Source organism: Pseudorca crassidens, chromosome 1 (genome assembly GCF_039906515.1).
Source record: "Pseudorca crassidens isolate mPseCra1 chromosome 1, mPseCra1.hap1, whole genome shotgun sequence".
NCBI classification, from domain to species: domain Eukaryota; kingdom Metazoa; phylum Chordata; class Mammalia; order Artiodactyla; family Delphinidae; genus Pseudorca; species Pseudorca crassidens.
In genome coordinates, this window is record NC_090296.1 from 114,516,435 (window position 1) to 114,535,653 (window position 19,219).

The following is a 19,219-nucleotide window of genomic DNA, read 5'->3' on the forward strand; positions in this document are numbered from 1 at the left end:
CCTTGAAGTATAGACATGGTATATAAATGGTACATTAGATGTAATTTATTAAAGCATTTATTTTAGCAACTGTTTTGTAGTTATCATATGTACATAATGTAATACATAATTCATTATGTAAGTAGAAATGGATATTAGAATCTAGTACATCTGTATCAGTCTTAGAGTTTTACTTTGTTATTTAGCAAAACATTTTGTTTCCATCTGCTCAGTGAAATAGATATTTGGAGGTAAATCAGATGAAAAGTTCTTTTTTTTTTTGGAAAAGTTGTTTTTAATCTGTAAGAAAAACTAGCATTCTAGATAAGTATACAAAATCTGCATACTAAGAATATATTATCTCTGGACTTTTATTCTGACAATGATTCAGGTTTGGGATTAAAGGTGCTGCTTATCTAAAAAATAAAGATGGTTTGGTGATCTCATGCAGCCCAGATGGCCATTCTGAATGGAAACCAGGATCCCTTCAACGATTTCAAAACAAAATCACCTCTACCACGACAGGAGGGGAATCTGTTACGTTCCATTTGTTTGACCACGTAACAGTAAGTCTGTATTTATGTTAAGTATTGCTTTCACTGCAAAGAACAAAGACTGTGATTTAGTAATATGCATTTTCTCCTCTATGACAGGTGAGAATATCTGTACAGGCCTCACGTTGCCATTCTGATACAATAAGGCTTGAAATAATAAGCAACAAACCATACATGATGCCAGATACAGAACTTTTTCAGCAGAGTTCCCTCTTGCTAAAGAGTGATTTAGTGAAAGAAGTAACTAGATCAATGGAGGAAGCTCAGCTTGCTCAAGAAGTCAAAGTAAATGTCATCGAGAAAGATTATCAAAAATATTGCCAGACAAAGGGAAGAAGCCTGTACACACTTCTAGAGGAAATAAGAGACCTGGCTCTCCTGGATGTTTCCAACAGTTATGGAATATGAAACTCTTCTTACTTCATTAAAAGACCTTTGTCTTACGTGAATGTTTTACCTTCTTTTAAACATTAAGATGTAATTTTCTGCATCACCCAATGTCACCCAATCCCTGAGTGGGATTGGGTAGATATTTCAGATATTTGTGAAATGTTTTCTTATCATTAATTTAAGTTGCATGAAATAAAGTACAGTTAGGTCACTAAGGAAAGTGGTTTTTCAGAGATAAGTAGATACTGAATCCTGGCTCTGCAAATCATGTTGCTGGTCTTGCTAATAAACCCAGAATTGACTTTTGGTTAGCTTGTCTCAAATCCATTCTTTTATAGTATTAATTTTTCCAGTAATTGCTACATTTGGGTCATAGGCCCCTCTGACATCTGCCAGATTAACTTTTCAGTCACCTTCAGACAATAAGCTCCGTCCTGTCCACGTATCCACTTTAAAACTCCCTATTTTGTATTTGACTCAGTCACCCCTGCTGTCCCCAGCACCAATTGGGGATAGGGCTTAGGGAGCCGGGTGGGGTGCACAGGGTAAGGTCTGTTCTCTCAAACCTCCATTCCCACCCTCTCCTTGGATGATGAGTTGCATTGGACTTGCCCTTGCTGGAGACTTGTTACTTAGCACCATCACTCTGCCAGTCTTCCCCCAAAAAAGCAACCTTCCCATGTCCTAGTTTGTAAAAACTAGCTTTGCCTTTCCCTCTCCCCCATGGGAATCTCCTGCCGAGAACCAGACCAACCTCTAAACTTGATTCTCAACGTGGTACTTTCTATCTGCAACTACCCTTCCACCAAGTTGATAAACTCAGGCAGGAAAAACTCCAGTTAGGTCCTCCCACCACGTGGTCCTAACACTTCAGCCTCACATTCACCATTCCCAAAGCTCTCATTTCCTAGATTTTCATTTCTATGTTATTGTACATGTTCTTCCCAATCCTTGGCATCTCCACCGAATCCTCCCTACGTGCTCTGTGTTCCCCATTATACTTTGCAAGTTTCTCTCCAACTAACTAGTCAGTAAGGTACCAAGGAGCATGTGAACTACCCCAGCACCTATGCAGGCCAGGCAATGCATCAGCTTTTCACGTGACCCTTTAAGTATTAAAGTGACTCCTCAAAAGACATGTAAACACATATAACAACTGTGAACATTTTACCAAAAGTGTAAAGTGTAGAACTAAATAGCAATGAGAAACTTTTATAAAGCCTCTAGGGATAGTTTGTGAGCTTATTATTTAAAAAAAAAAAAAAGAACATTAGCATTTATTACATATTTACATCTTAAAACACCACCCAATTTAGTAAAAACAGGGCATTCAATGGCACACTAGCAGTTGAAGCTACTTATTAACTACCAATCATTTTTACAAGGTCATACCCATATAAAAATAAACACTAAGGAGAATAAATAGACAACGAAAGTGGATAAGAAACAAGTATAGATAATACCAGATTTTAAACAGGAATCTATAAAAGTTTCACTATATAAGGATTTTCACTCAAAGTAGGCAAAATGCATAGTCATCTCAAATTTGGAAGATAGCAAGTTAATAGATTTTCTCATTTGAGGCCTATCCAACCTCAGTAACATTTCAAGATGAAGCTTTAACTTACTATTATGTATTTTAAAAGGACTGGTCCAGTTGCATTTTCTCTATTTTTAATTCCTCCTCTTCATTTACAGTATTGGCAGCAGCATCATTATGTGGATTGTCTAGAAGGTCTTTGTTAAATCCACTTGATTCTTCCTCCTTTTGCTCCTCACCTGTACTACCCTCTTCAGGTGTCTGTGTACTGGGTGTGTTCATTAACAAGTCTGCAAGAGAAATCATTATTATTCATTACAAGCACCTGATCCAATCTTACCTAATACAAACTTCACGTGTTTAAATCAGTAGAGATGAAATCTATGATCACTTTAGTTAATGTTAATTATGATCTTTCTTCCAAATAAAGCCATTTTTATACATATATAAAATCCATTCAAAATGCAAGTCTTGAACTCAGACTTTTGAATCAGTCAAATGCAACTGTTCTCATTTAAAAAATCACAACTACTAGATAGAAGTTTTTAAAAATCAAATGTTCTTATGAGATGTATGTCAAAGTAATCTACAGTAAAGAACATTTAAGATACTCATTTCTAGTGAAAAATTTTAAAGTCATATATTATAAATATCTTTTGTTTAATTTTTATTTTTTTTGGCTGCGTTGGGTCTTTGTTGCTCTGCACGGGCTTTCTCTAGTTGCGGTGCGTGGGCTTCTCATTGCGGTGGTCTCTCTTGTTGCGGAGCACGGGCTCTAGGGCGCATGGGCTTCAGTAGATGTGGCACAAGAACTCAGTAGTTGTGGCTCATGGGCTCTAGAACACAGGCTCAGTGGTGTGGCGCACAGGCTTAGCTGCTCCATGGCATGTGGGATCTTCCTGGACCAGAGATTGAACCCATGTCTCCTGCACTGGCAGGCGGATTCTTATCCACTACACCACCAGGGAAGTCCCTTAAAGTCATATATTATAAGTAGAAGATGAGCCTTAAAATGCTTATTGCCACGTAAACTTTGATAATGACAGCAAGGAAGAACTGTCATCAACAATAGTTGTATCTTCATTAAATTTTTCACAAGGTAGTACAAAACATCCATTTGTTAAGTTAAAAGTTAAATTCATCCTGGACTTCCCTGGTGGCACAGTGGTTAAGAATCCTCCTGCCAATATAGGAGACACAGGTTCGATCCCTGGTCCGGGAAGATCCCACATGGCGTGGAGCAACTAAGCCCATGCACCACAACTACTGAGCCTGTGCTCTAGAGACCACGAGCCTCAACTACAGAAGCCCGCGCTCTAGGGCCCACGTGCCGCAACTACTGAGCCCACGTGCTGCAACTACTGAAGCCCATGCACCTAGAGCTCATGCTCCGCAACAAGAGAAGCCACTGCAATGAGAAGCCTGTGCACTGCAATGAAGAGTAGCCCCTGCTTGCTCCAACTAGAGAAAGCCCACGTGCAGCAACAAAGACCCAATGCAGCCAAACATAAATAATTAAAAATTTTTTGAAACTTTAAAAAAAAAATTAGTGCTTGCTTCAGCAGCACATATACTAAAATTGGAATGATAGAGAAGATTAGCATGGCCACTGTGCAAGTATGACACACAAATTCGTGAAGCATTCCATATTTTTAAGAGTCATGTACCACAATGTACATTGCAGCACTATTTACAATAGCCAGGACATGGAAGCAACCTAAGTGTCCATCGACAGATGAATGGATAAAGAAGATGTGGCACATATATACAATGGAATATTACTCAGCCATAAAAAGAAATGAAATTGAGTTATTTGTAGTGAGGTGGATGGACCTAGAGTCTCATACAAAGTGAAGTAAGTCAGGAAGAGAAAAATACCGTACGCTAACACATTTATATAGAATCTAAAAAAAAAATGGTTCTGATGAACATAGGGACAGGACAGGAATAAAGATGCAGATGTAGAGAATAGACTTGAGGACATGGGGAGGTGGAAGGGTAAGCTGGGACGAAGTGAGAGAGTGGCATTGACATATATACACTATCAAATGTAAAACAGCTAGTGGGAAGCAGCCACGTAGCACAGGGAGATCAGCTCGGTGCTTTGTGACCACCCAGAGGGGTGGGATAGGGAGACACAAGAGGGAGGAGATACGGGAATATATGTATATGTTTAGCTGATTCACTGTGTTAAACACCAGAAACGAACACAACACTGTAAAGCGATTATACTCCAATAAAGATGTTAAAAAAAAAAAATCATTCTAACTGGAAAAAAATCATAATAATACCACTGAATAAGTTTCACTTGAGAATTTCATTATTTTGGGTGAAACTTGTTTTACAACATATAATCTTCACTACTTACTGTAATTCCTATTTTCCCATTTCAAAAGGAAAAAACTGGATTGGAAATTGACAAAGATAAATGTGACTGTGCGTGCTTCATTCAAAACCAATTTGCAATTATTTTTAAATATAGTTTTAACAAAACTTGTCTAGTTTCCAAACCCACAGTCTGTTTAAAAAACAGCAAATTTTAAGGCAGTTTTAAAAGAGACAAGGGAATCAACAAGAAATCAAACATGACGGCTCACAACAGAAGTGAAACGCTGCAATAAAAAGCATTTTTGGACCTATTCATGTCACAGCAAATGGCTCTAAAGTCCTCAATGGGTACAAAGAATTTTATATGTTTAGGAAAGTACCACAGTAATGTTTTAATTATCATAAAGATAAAATTGTATGTCACATGTTTTAAGGAGTCAGGGAAGAATATGTTTTCGAAAGATCCAGAATCAATTTTAAATGATTAAAACAATTTTTTAAGAGACACTCAGCTACCCAGAAAACCATCCTGGACGCATATATTCTTTGAAGATTCCAGCTAGCTCTCAAGCCCACTCTCTCTCAAATATACATAAGCTTAATATACTATATCACATTTGTCTATTCCTAGAGGTATTTTATTTTGGGGAAGAGTAAAGAAGTTAAAATTTCTAACATGCCCTTGATATATTAATGGTAGCACATAAAATCCAGCATAAAATTTACCATTTCCTAGGGACTGACTACTACTCAGTAGCTTTGCCTGTCTTCTTTCCAAGGCCAGTTGTTTATTTCTCTCAATTCTTTGTTGTTGTTCTTCTGTTAGGCTTCTACTCGACTCAGAAGCAAACTTTGCACTTTCAGATGAGTTTGTCAGAAAGGGATCTAACTCGGTAGCAGTTACATCATGGCCATTATTTTCCCCTACTTCATCTGCAGTAGAAAAGAAAAAATTAGTGCATCTGTAGTGTTAAATTAGTTAGAAAAAGAGCTTATGCAGCTATTAACTGAAAACCAGTTTAAAGCAACAAGGTGCCAGACCTGAAGAAACAATTTGTGAGGTATGAGAATGTTACAAATACATGCTTGATTCAAACAAGTAGAAGGAATATTTATTAATCACTTTAAAGAGGCATTTTAAGTCAAATGGAATACTAGTTTAAAAACATGCATGAACAGAAAGCAAAAGTTCTTAGTTGCTAAAAAAAGAACTTAAAGAATCCAAAGTATATCCTTATTGTGTTTTTCTTTTAATTTATTTATTTATTTTTGGCTGCGCTGGGTCTTTGTTGCTGTGTGCAGGCTTTTTCTCTAGTTGTGGCGAGTGGGGGCTACTCTTCCTTGCGGTGTGCGGGTTTCTCACTGCGGTGGTTTCTCTTTTGTGGAGCACAGGCTCTAGGTGCGCAGGCTTCAGTAGTTGTGGCTTGCGGGCTCTAGAGCACAAGCTCAGTAGTTGTGGAGCACGGGCTTAGTTGCTCCGCAGCATGTGGGATCTTCCCGGACCAGGGCTCGAACCCGTGTCCCTTGCATTGGCAGGCGGATTCTTAACCACTGCGCCACCAGGGAAGCCCTATCCTTGTTTTATATTAAAAACATTTTAGTAGCTTGCCATATTGTCTGTATGATACACAGTAATGATTTTATATAGGCTATTTTTTGTGTACAGTAAAACTGAGACACAAAGTGAAAAAGGGGAAGAAATTTAGATCTGTGGACATATTTCCAAGTTAACTTTTTAAAAAATTCAGTGCTCTCTACATGATTAGTCTTAATAAATTCTTAAAGCTCTGTACACCAGTTATCTCAAAGTAGGATGTTCCTAAAATGATCCACAGGGTATGAAAAGTAAATACTAGATCTTCCATTTATATTTCATTTAAGAATTATGAAAAATTAAGTTTTACTAACTTATATTTAAAAGAACTGGCAGTGACAAACTATCACTTATCCATATGACAGCTAATCATCTGGTCTGTAAGCTACCTTCAAGACAGCAAGCTCATACTGCGGAAGGGTGGAATTGGGTCCTCACTCATTTTTTAATTTCAGCATACTATGATATATAGCTAATTCTGACTACCCAGTTAAGCAACCTGACATACTATCTATTTTAACCAAAACAACCCTAACAAAATGCACAAGTGGTAGCTTTAAAAGATTTCTGCAAAATAACAAAACACCTGTAGGTAGAAGATAACAGAAGTACAAGCAAGAACTAAGAAGATGGCAAAGCTGACACTTCACCTTCTCTCTGTATCATTCACATTATGGTGTTAAAAAAATAATAAATAACCTCATCAGATCTGACAAGTAGGTAAAAAAAAACTTCATTATCACCAAGACCACCATTGGAAATGAGTTTACAATTACTCTCCTTGTCCTATGCACATATTGTACAGTGAGGTATTAGCTAATGCCAGTAAAAACCATCACAACTAGCAAAATATTTAAAACATAAATACAAACCAGTGAGGTTTAAAAATCATGTATTTAATCCAGCATTTTACAATCTAAGCCCCTTTTGAGGTTTCTTCCTTAATAGTGAAAGACAGAAAGCCATACACTTTTCCTTCCTGATATGGAAAAAAATGTGTCAAGAAACTAAAATACATTCCTTTGTCAGGAAATATTGATGGAGTACATTTAGAAAACATTGCTGGAAAAGTTAAGAAACAAGTATTAGAACCAATTATGCAATATACAGGATTTCTAATATGCTTCACCTTATAGGGCTTATAGGATTCTGAATTAATAGTAATGAAATACATAAAAAACTATTCAATACTTTTCTGTGAGCCATGAAAGGAAAGATCTCTTCAACAGTAAATGACCTCTTTAGTACAAACAATATCTTAACAGAAAATCCATGTGAATATAACCACTTTTGACTAGGATAAAGGTGGCATTAAAAAAAATTAGAACCACACATGAAATTCATTCACTGCCACATTCATAGGCAAGCTATTGTGGCAAAGAAGCTAAAGCCAAGAATAGTCAATGTGCTACAGGATGCCATCACTCTGGTACATATAAACTAACAGATAAACAAACTACATAATAACTAAAGGGAAATAAGAGCTATTTAAAAAAAGCATAGTGAAATCAGGAATGGGGCTGGGGGTCCAATTTTAACAGTGTGGTAGGGGAGACTTCACTGAACTGACATTTGAAAACAGTTTGACGCGGGTGAGAGAGTTAGCCATGCAGATTTAGGGGCAGGAGGGAGGGCAAAGGACAGTGTTCAAGGCAGAGTGCAAAAGCCTTAAGATAGAAATATGCCTGGAAGGCTCAAGGAACAGCTAGGATGCAAGTGTGGCTGAAGCAACGGAATAGTAAAGATACCGTCAGGGAGGCAAGAGGAATGGGATAAGGACACAAAAACAAGATTCTATAGGGCCAAGTAGGACAATATAAAGACTGTGGCTTTTACTTTGATTGAAATAAGGAGCCACTACAGGGCTCTGAGCAGAGGAATGACATGACAACACGTGCTAAAAATATAAAAACTGACTAATTTTAAGTAAAACGATTGAAAAGGGGCAGATGAAAATTTGCTAGTAAACTTCAACAAAAGTCCTTGCACTGGTGAATGAGACTGAAAGATGAATACCAAGATTTACTAAGTGCAGTTAATGATGCTCTACTTCCATTTGGGTTTACGCATCTTAGAAAGGTTAAAACCAAGATTTGGGAGAAAAAACTGAATCTACAACCAAACCACTTCAAACCACTGATCAAAAAGTATTAGCCCAAAATTTTTGGTAAAAATTATTCAGTAGAATATTCAATCATATTGTTCTTACTTTAAAACTGCAATGTTAAGGTCAAAAATGTACATTATATATCATATCAGTACAGCAGTACATGTATTAGAAAAATAAAATGTTCAAAACATTTTTACTGTTGTAGTGCCTCACGCAAGTCTGGATACTATTCTCTTAGGATACAAAGAAAACAGATTCAACAACAAACAAGGCTCTCTGATACAGGCCTCCTCTATGTACCCTATACCGCAACTTGCCTGTAATTCCATGAATGGTGCCATGTTCATTTATGCCTCTGCATAAGTGGCTGCCTCTATCCAAAATCACCTCTGCCTAACTTCTACTGCTTATCATTTAAAGTACTTGTGATACCTCCTCTGTGAAGCTTTCCCCTCTCCTACCAAGCTTTCCCTTCCCCTAGGTAAAAGTAACTGTGTTCTCCTTTGCCCCGTACACTATCCCCTGTTCATCTCCAATTTAAAAAAAATATCAATTAAAAAACAAACAAACAAACAAACAAAAGTTCGATAAATAAGCTAACTGACCCAGTAGTATATGCTGTGGGATTTAGACTCTAATAACTAATTCCTTTCCATCTATCAAATCCCATGCCATCAATTCGTACCATACCTTACCAAATAATTAAATCTTGGATTATTTAAATCACAATCCTTCACACTTTCAAAAGCAGTTTATAAATAATTTTGGGGGATTCTATATGGAGCCTGTATTTTCTGCTACATCTATTAAATTTTTTAAAAACAAAAAACAAACATGTATGGAGCCATCGCACAGAAAATCTGATAACTATACAGACTCTGTCGGCAGGAACCATATGTTTTGATGTGTGTGACTGCCTATGGTTGCATTGTACAACTAACAAATGCAATCAATACCAGGAACAGTCACATAGGTCTAACTAAAGTCCTACATACAAGATCTGTACTCTTGTGTGAGATGTGACCTATTTCATCATCAAATTGTTCTGCCTAATTCCTCAGAGCCACTTTTTTTTTTTTTTTTTTTTGCGGTACGCAGGCCTCTCACTGTTGTGGCCTCTCCCGCTGCGGAGCACAGGCTCCGGATGCACAGGCTCAGCGTCCATGGCTCACAGGCCCAGCCGCTCCGCGGCATGTGGGATCTTCCCAGACCAGGGCACGAACCTGCGTCCCCTGCATGGGCAGGCGGACTCTCCACCACTGCGCCACCAGGGAAGCCCCAGAGCCACTTTTTTATAATGGTGGACATGTATATGAACACTGTATCTTGTCATATATTTTTATTAGCAAGCACTACAAAGGATCAATGGGCCATCATCATGAGTTCTCAACAGCTCATGTTCTGTGGCTAAATATATTTTACAACATCTCTTAATGGCATACCACCATGTCTTTAAGAAACAAATATCATGTACAACATTCTAGACATACCAAGGCATCTTAACTCACTCCTATTTACTGTACTTTAATTATATACTCAAAATAGACTAAGAACCCAGTCCTGTAACACTGCCTACCCCAACTAGATCCATTTCTAAAAGCAAAATTATTATAAAGTAGATAAACCTATATTCTTACCATTATTGCTAACAAAATCTTCATGTAAAATAGGGAGATCAAGTCGAATTCGTTTTAAACAGGTCTGAAAATAAAAAACATTTTTACATTTTCACTTAGATTTGGGGGAAAACGGTCATTGATTTTACTATTAGTTTCAAAAAAAGTTGTTCAAATAGCTACTATTAGTTCCTTCTCTCTACTAAGACTGAAAATGAAGACCCCCAAAGAGCTACTTAGCCTCACTAATCTATCCTTATACAATTTAGCATTGTGAATGATATTCATAATGATCTCAACACCTACCTGAACTTCCTTTTTATTTCCCAGATATTCAACTCTGTCAATAAAATCTTCAAATTGCAGTTTAGGGAATAGCCTATGCGCCCAGTGCTCCATGTGTCTGATTAGTGTCTTCAAGTCCTCAGCCTGGAACATAAAAATAAAAATGCTAAATAGAAGACTCATTCTCACAACTGACCTTGTCAGCAGATTTTAGAACTGAATAATAGTAACAAAGTCACGTGTCCTTTTATATTTATAAGGTTAATAAACTTTTAAAAGAAACTTTAAGAAGAAAAATATTTATCAAGGGCTTAGAGCAGGTGTCCCCAACCCCCGGCCATGGACCGGTCCACGGTGGGTTAGGAACTGGGCCACACAGCAGGAGGTGAGCAATGGGCGAGCAAGAGAGCGAAGCTTCATCTGCCGCTCCCCATCCCCCACACCCCTCACCACCCCTCGTCCCCCGGGAAAAACTGTCTTCCACGAAACCAGTCCCTGGTGCCAAAAAGGTTGGGGACTGCTGGCTTAGAGGACTGCAGTCTAATAGCACTGGATAGATTTTTAAAAATCAGAGGAAAACAGAAACCCAGTATGAAAACTTAATAAAAGTTAAAAGATAATCACATGTGTCTTTTCAGACCTATAAATACTTGAAAATAAACTTCAATAAAATATGGCAAGATATCTTTTTGAAATAACTATACAAACTGACAGGTCTCTAAACAATATACAGAAAGCACTGAGAATCAGCTCTGTGAAAATATATTCAGAAATCCCAAGGGCAAAGTACCAAAGACTAGCAAGAACAGTGTAAACATTCTCAGATCACAATACCTCTCTATATTTGAAATTTCAATTTAACATTAAAAAAAATTTTTAATGAAAATGAAAAACAAAGTTTAATAAACTAGAGTCATAAATGAAAAAAGTTTCAAATTCCTGATTTTACTGTACAATATTTTTTTATTTTCTTATAGTATTTTAAAATAGGAGACTGGTTAAAAGCTCTGGATCAGACTGCATAGATTCAAATCTAAATTCTACCACTTAATAGCTGTGTGACTTTGAACAAATCACTTTACCTCTGTGTGCCTTTTTCTTCATGAATAAAACGAGAACATACATACCTCATTGGGTTGTTAGGAGGATTAAGTAATACAAGTAAAGTGTCTGACACAAAGCAAGTCCTCAAATGTTGGCAATTATTGTTTGTGGTGGTATGTGATCTTGTCTAAGAAGCTAATGGTTAAAATAATCAACGCTACCAATAACTCAATATGTAATGCTGAGAACATAATGTCATTTCATTCTCATTCTGATAAAAATAAAAGTTCTGTCAAAAGTTCAATCATCGGGCTTCCCTGGTAGCGCAGTGGATAAGAATCTGCCTGCCAACGCAGGGGATACGGGTTCGATCCCTGGTCCAGGAAGATCCCACATGCCGTGGAGCAACTAAGCCCGTGTGCCACAACTACTGAGCCTGCACTCTAGAGCCTGTGAGCCACAACTACTGAAGCCCACACGCCTAGAGCCCATGTTCCGCAACAAGAGAAGACACTGCAATGAGAAGCCCACGCACCGTAACAAAGAGTTAGCCCCTGCTCGCCGCAACTAGAGAAAGCTCGCGTGCAGCAATGAAGACCCAATACAGTCAAAAATAATAAAATAAAAATTTTTTTAAATTAAAAAAAAAAGTTCAATCACCTATGACCATTTTCCAGTTGTTGGGGTAGCTGATCAGCCACCTCACAATATCACATTACACCCAAGGGACAGAGAAGAGAAATACCTAAATACAGTGTGAAGTCCCAAGTCATACATGGAGAAAAAAGCATCGAGGATTCAACTTTGTTAGAAAATAGTAGAATTTTCAAAGGCAAAGTACAGAAGACTAGACAAACTCAGAGCCCAACCTCACCCAGTGAAGGAACACAAAATATTTATCCTTTGTATAAGTTTAAAGTACTTATTATGAAAATGATGAAGAGGTCATAAATTCAAAGCATCAATTCATCACTACTACCTGAAAATTTCAATAAGAGCAATGAATTAACCGAGCTGGGCATGGTTTTAAAGTATCTTGATTTATGTTTAGTTTTGTGGCAAAATAGGACACAGACTTTTATTCTCCCTTCCTGTCCACCGAAACTAAGCAAGTGTACTACAATTTTCAGCCTCCCAGGTTTGAAATCTTGGGATTAATTTTTACTTTTGTACCTCCCAATCACCTCCAAGTATTATATATTGTTCATCTCTCTACTATTACCCTATCCAGGCTATTTCACCTCATTCTGCTGGTAGTGAAATAGCCTCTGAATTGCTATCTGCCTCCAGCTGCTTCCCTCTTTCCAACTATCCTGAATACCACACCAAGATCATGCTCATGCTGTGTTAATGTTACTCTAGCTGGGCCGTGAAATGGAAAGTCGAGGCTCTGCCCTTAACCACTCGCAGTGGAGGCTTAAAACTCTAAAACTCTGCTTCCTTCACTAGATAACGGGACCAACACCTACCCCAGAGATTGATAATGAAAGAATATAATTGAAAATACTTCATAAACTGCAAAGCTCTACAAAGATATCATCTGCAAAAAATTGTATCTACACGCTACACAATTCAAAGAGAATTTTTAAATGTACGTTTGTGCAGAGATTTACAGTTCCTAAATGTCTTCAAATAGTGTCCTTTCTACTACATCATAGTTTCTAAAGAGATATGATGATGAATGATGGTATCTGTGAAACATTCTAAGATTCCTAAGAACATGATAATGGGCCCACAGTCTTATTGATATTTTAAAAAACAAAGGTCTAAAATAAAAATCAGACACTTCTTACCTCATGACCTTTACCTTTGAATTTTGCCTTATCAAACACATGCCTTAATGCTGGAAGCCCTCTCTCTGAAATTAATCTGTGAATAGAAATATGTTTTAAATTTCAAGTTTTCTAAAGCCATCAAGGCCAAACCAAGACCATAAGAAGAAAAAAATATTAACTACTGAACTGAGAAAAATGTCTGATCTCCAAATCATCCCAACCAAAAGCCTGTAACATAAAAGGGAAAAAATGATGGAAAGAAAAGTATAAATATTTAAGGAAATAGTAAATGTACCTCTCAGCATTCAGCTTGGGTATATTCCTTTTAACTGTTCTCTTTGGAGGTACAGGAACAGGTGCTCCTCTCCCTAACTCTGGTGAAATATACCAAGATTTAATATTACTTAAGTAATTTAAGCCTCATTTATAAAATGTATCATTTCTAAGCTGTTAGATGGATAGCTGAACATGGACACCACTTTGGAACCCTATACAGACCTTCTTCAGGTTCAGCTCCTTCACCATCTTCTCTCTCTGGAGAGGCTGGAGGTGGGAATGGAGGAAAAGTTTCATCTTCTGTCTGCTCATAATCTGGTAGGTCAATCAAGCCATTCTCCTGTGGTTCTAGCATCTTTTCCTCTAGGGGGGAAAAAAAGTAAACATGTTTATGCATCCAAGTAGTCTTATTACACAGTTAAGTTCCACTTGCAGCAAAATGCATGTGTTTCAGTCAGTTAAACCATATTTCAAACTCACACATCATGAACTGAAGTGAAGAAGATAAGTTATGGAAAAAAGAACAAAGTTAGAAATTAGAACTGAGTTCTAATGTAGACCCTACCACTAAATAACAATATGATTTTGAGCAAATAATTTTACCTCAACTGTTGAGTTTCCCCATCATAAAATGATGATTTTAACTTTTCAGAGGGTTTCAAACTGTGGTCCAAAGGGGTGTGAAATAGGCAGGGTACAATACTTCACCCCCACTTCAACCAGAGAAGCTTTTTAAAAATACTGTTGGGAATTCCCTGGTAGTCCAGTGGTTAGGGCTCTGTGTTCTCACTGCTGAGGGCCCGGGTTCAATCCCTGCTCCAGGAACTAATATGCCATAAGCTGTGCAGGAGGATCGAAAAAGGAAAAATAAAAATACTGTTTACATATTGGTTTTCTAGTAAGGTTTCCTTTGAAGAAATGGAAATAATCCTTAAGTTGGTAACTTGAAAGAATGTTTTTCAGTACCATCTTACTTGACCTCTCAGAAACATCTGACACTTCTGATCAGTTCCTTTTTCTGGAAAAGTGTTTTTGTTGACTCCTGAAACACAGTACTCAACTGGCTTTCCTCCCTTCCTGGACACTCCTCCTGGATCGTCTTTGCAGATTCATATTCCTCTAACCTGGTCAGTTAGTATCCAAGACTTCATCCTAGGCCCTCTTCACTCAGTTATGCACATGGTTTTAATTTATAGATGACCCATTAATTTTTTATCTCCACCTGAGCATCAAATCCGAGCTCTAAATCCCTACTTCTCATTTTACAGCTCTAAAATTTCTCAAAGGCACCTATAACTCATCATGTATAAAACCAACCTTCTAAATTTTCCCAATTCAATGAATGACACCTATCCAGCTATATATCAGAAACCTGCAAGTCATCCTTAACACTTCATTCCCCCATCCTGAATACCCTGTCCATTTTACTTCCAGATTAACCCTTGAGTCCGTCCATTTCTATTTCCACAACCACTTCCTAACACTTCTTGTTTGGATTACACCATTACTCCTATCCATTTTGCCCTTTCAATCCATTCTCCATATTACAGCTAAACTGAACCTTTGGAAATGTCAAGCTGATCACATTACTGCTAGGCTTAAATACTTCAATGGCTTCCTACTGCTCTTAGGATAATGATAAAACTCCAAGGCCCTGCAGGGTTTAGCACTTTCCTACTTCTCCAGACTTACTTCACACCATTCTCCATGCTTTTTCTTTCTATCCCTCAGGCCACTAGACCTTTACAAAAGCTGTTTCCTATCTTGAAGGCTCTTCCCTGACTCCTAATCTCTTTCAGATCTCAACCATCACCTCAGAAAAGTCTCCCCCAATTTTCCTAAATTAAATCCTCTTATGACAAGCATTCAAAATGTCAAGTACAAGTTTTGTAGCACTCACCCAGTTCCAATATTAGGTTCTATTTGTGTGACTATTTGATTAATGTCGGTCTCCCATCACAGACTGTAGCTCTAAAAGGGCAATGACAAGGTGGGTCTCTGTGCTCCTCTACTGTATCCCCAGAAGTGATATACAGCCAGTGCTCAAGAAATAGCTGTTGACCTTGGTCCTCCCAACTCGAACTAGCAGAAAACCTGAGCAGTTCTGCAGCCCCAAAGGAGGGCACACCTCCTAACGCCTACTTCAAATGTGGCCAAGAGGGAAATGCACAGGGAAGGGGCTCCTGGAGGGCAAGGCTGGGACCCTGGAGGAGGGGGACAAGGGGGTGGCCCCGGAGAGAACTGAGGTGGCCAATTGAGCTTTCTCATTTCACGTAGCCCAGGAATCCTCGCTATGCAAATCCATGTGTTTCCTGAACTCAGATGGTGAGAATTATTTTTAGTGAGTTCAGGTCATGGGTAGTGTAATGCATTACCCAAATCTATCAGATTCCTGAGTCTGGGATAACATGAGAGTTCATGAAGGAAAGATATCTCAAAAAATTATCTGAATCTGTTCAGTTCCTGAGTTTATGGATAGTGAGAGTTCTGATGGCAATGATACTTGTAATTCCTGTCTAGCAGGATTTAATAACTGCAGTGGGCCACTAAAAAAAGAAAGAAAGAATTTGTTTTTTTTTTTAATATTTATTTATTTATTTGGCTGTGCCGGGTCTTAGTTGCAGCACTCGGGATCTTCGTTGCATCATATGGGGTCTTTACTTGTGGCATGCGGGATCTTTGGTTTCAGCATGCAAACTCTTCATTGCCATATGTGGGATCTAGTTCCCTGACCAGGGATCGAACCTGGGCCCCCTACATTGGGAGCGCAGAGTCTTAGACACTGGACCACAGTGAACTCCCTGAAATAATTGTTGAATGGAGGAATGAAGAATTCCAAAGCTTCCCCAAAACTGTAAAACTACTGGAGCTAGAGGATCTCCAAAGTCTCTCCAATTCTAAACTTCCAAGACCACAAGTACATAAAAAAAAACAAAGTATCAACCATAGGTTTTCAAAATTGGAAAGGCAGTTAAAGGTCATATTGAAGTTCCTTCGGTTAAGTAAAAATGAAAAACACATTTTTCATTTTCACCAAGAAATTTTTTGAACAACGTATTCACCATTTTGTTCCACTACCTTCTGCCATTTTTCAGGTAACTTCATAATTCCATCTTCCCAAAACTTTTTATCCTTCTGAGCAAAGAACTGCTCCAGGTGCCTTTTACAGTCTTCCAGGGAATTGAAATTTTTTCCATTAAGAGAATTTTGTAAAGACTGAAATAAATGGAAATCCGAAGGTTCAATGTCCAGTGAATATGGTGGATGAATCAGAACTTCCTAGCCAAGCTGTAACAGTTTTTGCCTGGTCATCAAAGAAACATGCAGTCTTGTGGTATCCTGATGGAAGATTATGCATTTTCCACTAATTCTGGACTCTTTTTGTCAAGTGCTGCTTTCAGTTGGTCTAATTGGGAGCAGTACTTGTTGGAATTAATCTTTGGTTTTCCGGAAGGAGCTCATAATGGAGGACTCCCTTCCAATCCCACCATATACACAACATCACCTTCTTTGCATGAAGACCAGCCTTTGGTGTGGTTGGTGGTAGTTCATTTCCCTTTCCCCACGATCTCCTCCATTCCACATTCTCGTACAGTACCCACTTTTCATTGCCCATCACAATTTGTTTTAAAAACGGAACATTTTCTTTACGTTTAAGTAGAGAATCGCATGCGGAAATATGGTCAAGAAGGTTTTTCGCTTAACTTATGTGGAACCCAAACATCAAAGTGATTCACATAACCAAGCTGGTGCAAATGATTTTCAACGTCACTGGTCTACCTGACCGTGGAGCATCATCCAGCGAGAAATCTCCAGCACGAAACTTCACAAACCACTTTTGACACGTTCGATCGGTCACAGCACCTTCTCCATACGCTGCACAAATCCTTTTTTATGTTTCAGTGGCATTTTTACCTTTCTTGAAATAACAAAGCATAATTATGCCAAAAGTGTTGCTTTTTGTCTTCCATCTTCAATATCAAAATGGCTACACAAAAATTCACCAATTTTGATAAGTTTTTCTTTAAATGCACATTGATATTTCATTGTTTCAAATGAAGTTAAAGACAACTAAGAAGCACTACTAGAGCCATCTTGCAGAAAAAACGAACTTTTGGGCCTCATTCCATCAATAGTTAAGCCTTCTGGGAAGAAATGGGGCTCACACCTTTAAAGCCAACAGGAAGCTATGAATGAGATAACAGGGCACAAACTATATTAAGTGTAACGATGCAATGCAAGGAACCAGTCAAGCCTGGGGTAGGACTTGTCAGGAAACTTGTAGTGAATAAGGTAACTAACTCTGTCTCGGGCTTCCCTGGTGGCGCAGTGGTTGAGAGTCCGCCTGCCGATGCAGGGGACACGGGTTCGTGTCCCGGTCCGGGAGGATCCCACATGCCGCAGAGCAGCTGGGCTCGTGAGCCTTGGCCGCTGAGCCTGCGCGTCCGGAGCCTGTGCTCCGCAACGGGAGAGGCCACAGCAGTGAGAGGCCCGCGTACCGCAAAAAAAGATAGCTCTGTCTTTAACTTCTTGACAATGGTTGCCTAGTCTCTTTTTAGACATTGATTAAGGTCTCTTCACTTCCTCCTCTAGTCCTCAGACTCGCAGAAGAGTGAAGGTAACAAAAAAATTTAATATCCAAATTCGTTCCCAGACCCTTAGGTGTCCAATGCCCAACTTTTTCTAAGTCACCAAAACAGAAGTCCCTGTCGTTAGGAAGTCCTACCAAACTGACTCAATGACCTCCTTGCTACCCAGCCCTAAAACCACAAAACTTCCCATCCCATCCCTCTTCTCCGACCTCCCTTCATCCTCACTCCCCTGTCTGTCCTCTCACTTCAACCACATTCATTCATTCATTCAACATTCACAGGACGCCTCCAGTGTTTAGAAGCCCCGGTACAGAAACTGGAGATATAACGATGTATCTGACACACGTTCCCTTACACTAAAAGGCCTGGTTTAGAGAGAGACAGACCCGAAACGTAAATAAGATGTAAAAGCGCCGGCCCTGGTCCCCACCGACCTCCTCTCCGCACAGGTCGCAGCCGGTCAGGCCCCCTTCCTCTCCAGTCCCGATCAGCCCAGGTCCGTCTCAGTCATGTCCTCCTGCTTTCTCACTCCCTCCTTGCGACTTCCCGGCAACCCCGCTCCCCAGCCTGACTCCCTCGGCCGGCTCTCCCCTCGGGAACCTCACAGTCCCGCCAGCCCGCTCTCACCTCAAGCCGACTGCTGTAGGCACAGCACAGGGATCCGCGCAGCCGGGAAACGGTGTATCTCGCGAGACTGTCGCGAGAAGAGTCCTTGGCTTTTGGCGCCAAAAGCCTGGGCGGTGCCTACCGGACCCACCTCCCCCAGGTCCCGCCCACCCACGTCCATCCCCACCTTTCCGGCGTCCGACCCATCCCGCACTGCTTTCCCTACCGCTTCCGCCCTCACGAATTCTTCCGAGGAGTTTAGTCACCTTGTCCGTGTGATGTTCGTGTTCGTTATGCTCTATGCACTTCAGACTTTGGAAGTAGATCTCAGGTTTTTAGAAAACTGGGTTGTGGATGGAATATAAAGGATGGAGGCAAACAGAATTTGATGAGAAACTACCGATTCTTCAGAGTTACTAACAAAATTCCTTGAGCATAAGTGTTCTATTAATTGAATAATGAGCCGAGAAAAGAGGCAGTAAAGAGTGTTAGGATTGTGGGCACAAAGAAGAATGTCAAAAATGTGTTAC

The 19,219-nt window shown here is 39.2% G+C and overlaps 2 protein-coding genes and 2 non-coding genes across 13 annotated transcripts in view; 2 read left to right on the top strand and 2 right to left on the bottom strand.

Annotated features, from left to right (window-relative positions):
* The window catches only part of DIS3L (DIS3 like exosome 3'-5' exoribonuclease), a 34,416-nt gene extending 33,182 nt beyond the window's left edge, over window positions 1–1,234 (top strand). For 4 of the 5 annotated variants that reach the window (XM_067751289.1, XM_067751317.1, XM_067751308.1 and 1 more), the window contains exons 16-17: window positions 371–545; window positions 633–1,234. In XM_067751289.1, coding sequence (XP_067607390.1) covers window positions 371–545; window positions 633–941 — 484 coding nt within the window. In that variant the 3' untranslated portion in view covers window positions 942–1,234. The remainder of the gene's footprint in view (window positions 1–370; window positions 546–632) is intronic. The other variant, XM_067751299.1, reaches the window with a different exon arrangement.
* TIPIN (TIMELESS interacting protein) lies at window positions 24–18,807 on the bottom strand. 6 transcript variants are annotated; one of them, XM_067751342.1, is made up of 10 exons: window positions 18,711–18,795; window positions 17,272–17,410; window positions 16,570–16,707; window positions 13,714–13,854; window positions 13,511–13,589; window positions 13,234–13,309; window positions 10,418–10,540; window positions 10,133–10,196; window positions 5,518–5,724; window positions 24–2,753 (listed from the first exon to the last, which is right to left on the bottom strand). In XM_067751342.1, exons 3-10 carry the CDS (start codon window positions 16,577–16,579, stop codon window positions 2,563–2,565), a joined length of 891 nt encoding a protein of 296 aa, XP_067607443.1. In that variant the 5' UTR covers window positions 16,580–16,707; window positions 17,272–17,410; window positions 18,711–18,795; the 3' UTR covers window positions 24–2,562. The 6 variants fall into 6 exon arrangements, with proteins under 6 accessions (XP_067607443.1, XP_067607452.1, XP_067607471.1 ...); XM_067751351.1 differs by lacking the exon at window positions 18,711–18,795 and adding an exon at window positions 18,518–18,704; XM_067751370.1 differs by lacking the exon at window positions 16,570–16,707.
* On the top strand, window positions 4,013–4,117 carry LOC137207213 (U6 spliceosomal RNA). Its single transcript, XR_010934989.1, has one exon. It is a non-coding gene; the product is annotated as a U6 spliceosomal RNA (small nuclear RNA).
* On the bottom strand, window positions 9,329–9,464 carry LOC137208011 (small Cajal body-specific RNA 14). Its single transcript, XR_010935433.1, has one exon. It is a non-coding gene; the product is annotated as a small Cajal body-specific RNA 14 (non-coding RNA).
* Window positions 18,808–19,219: the final 412 nt, after the last annotated feature.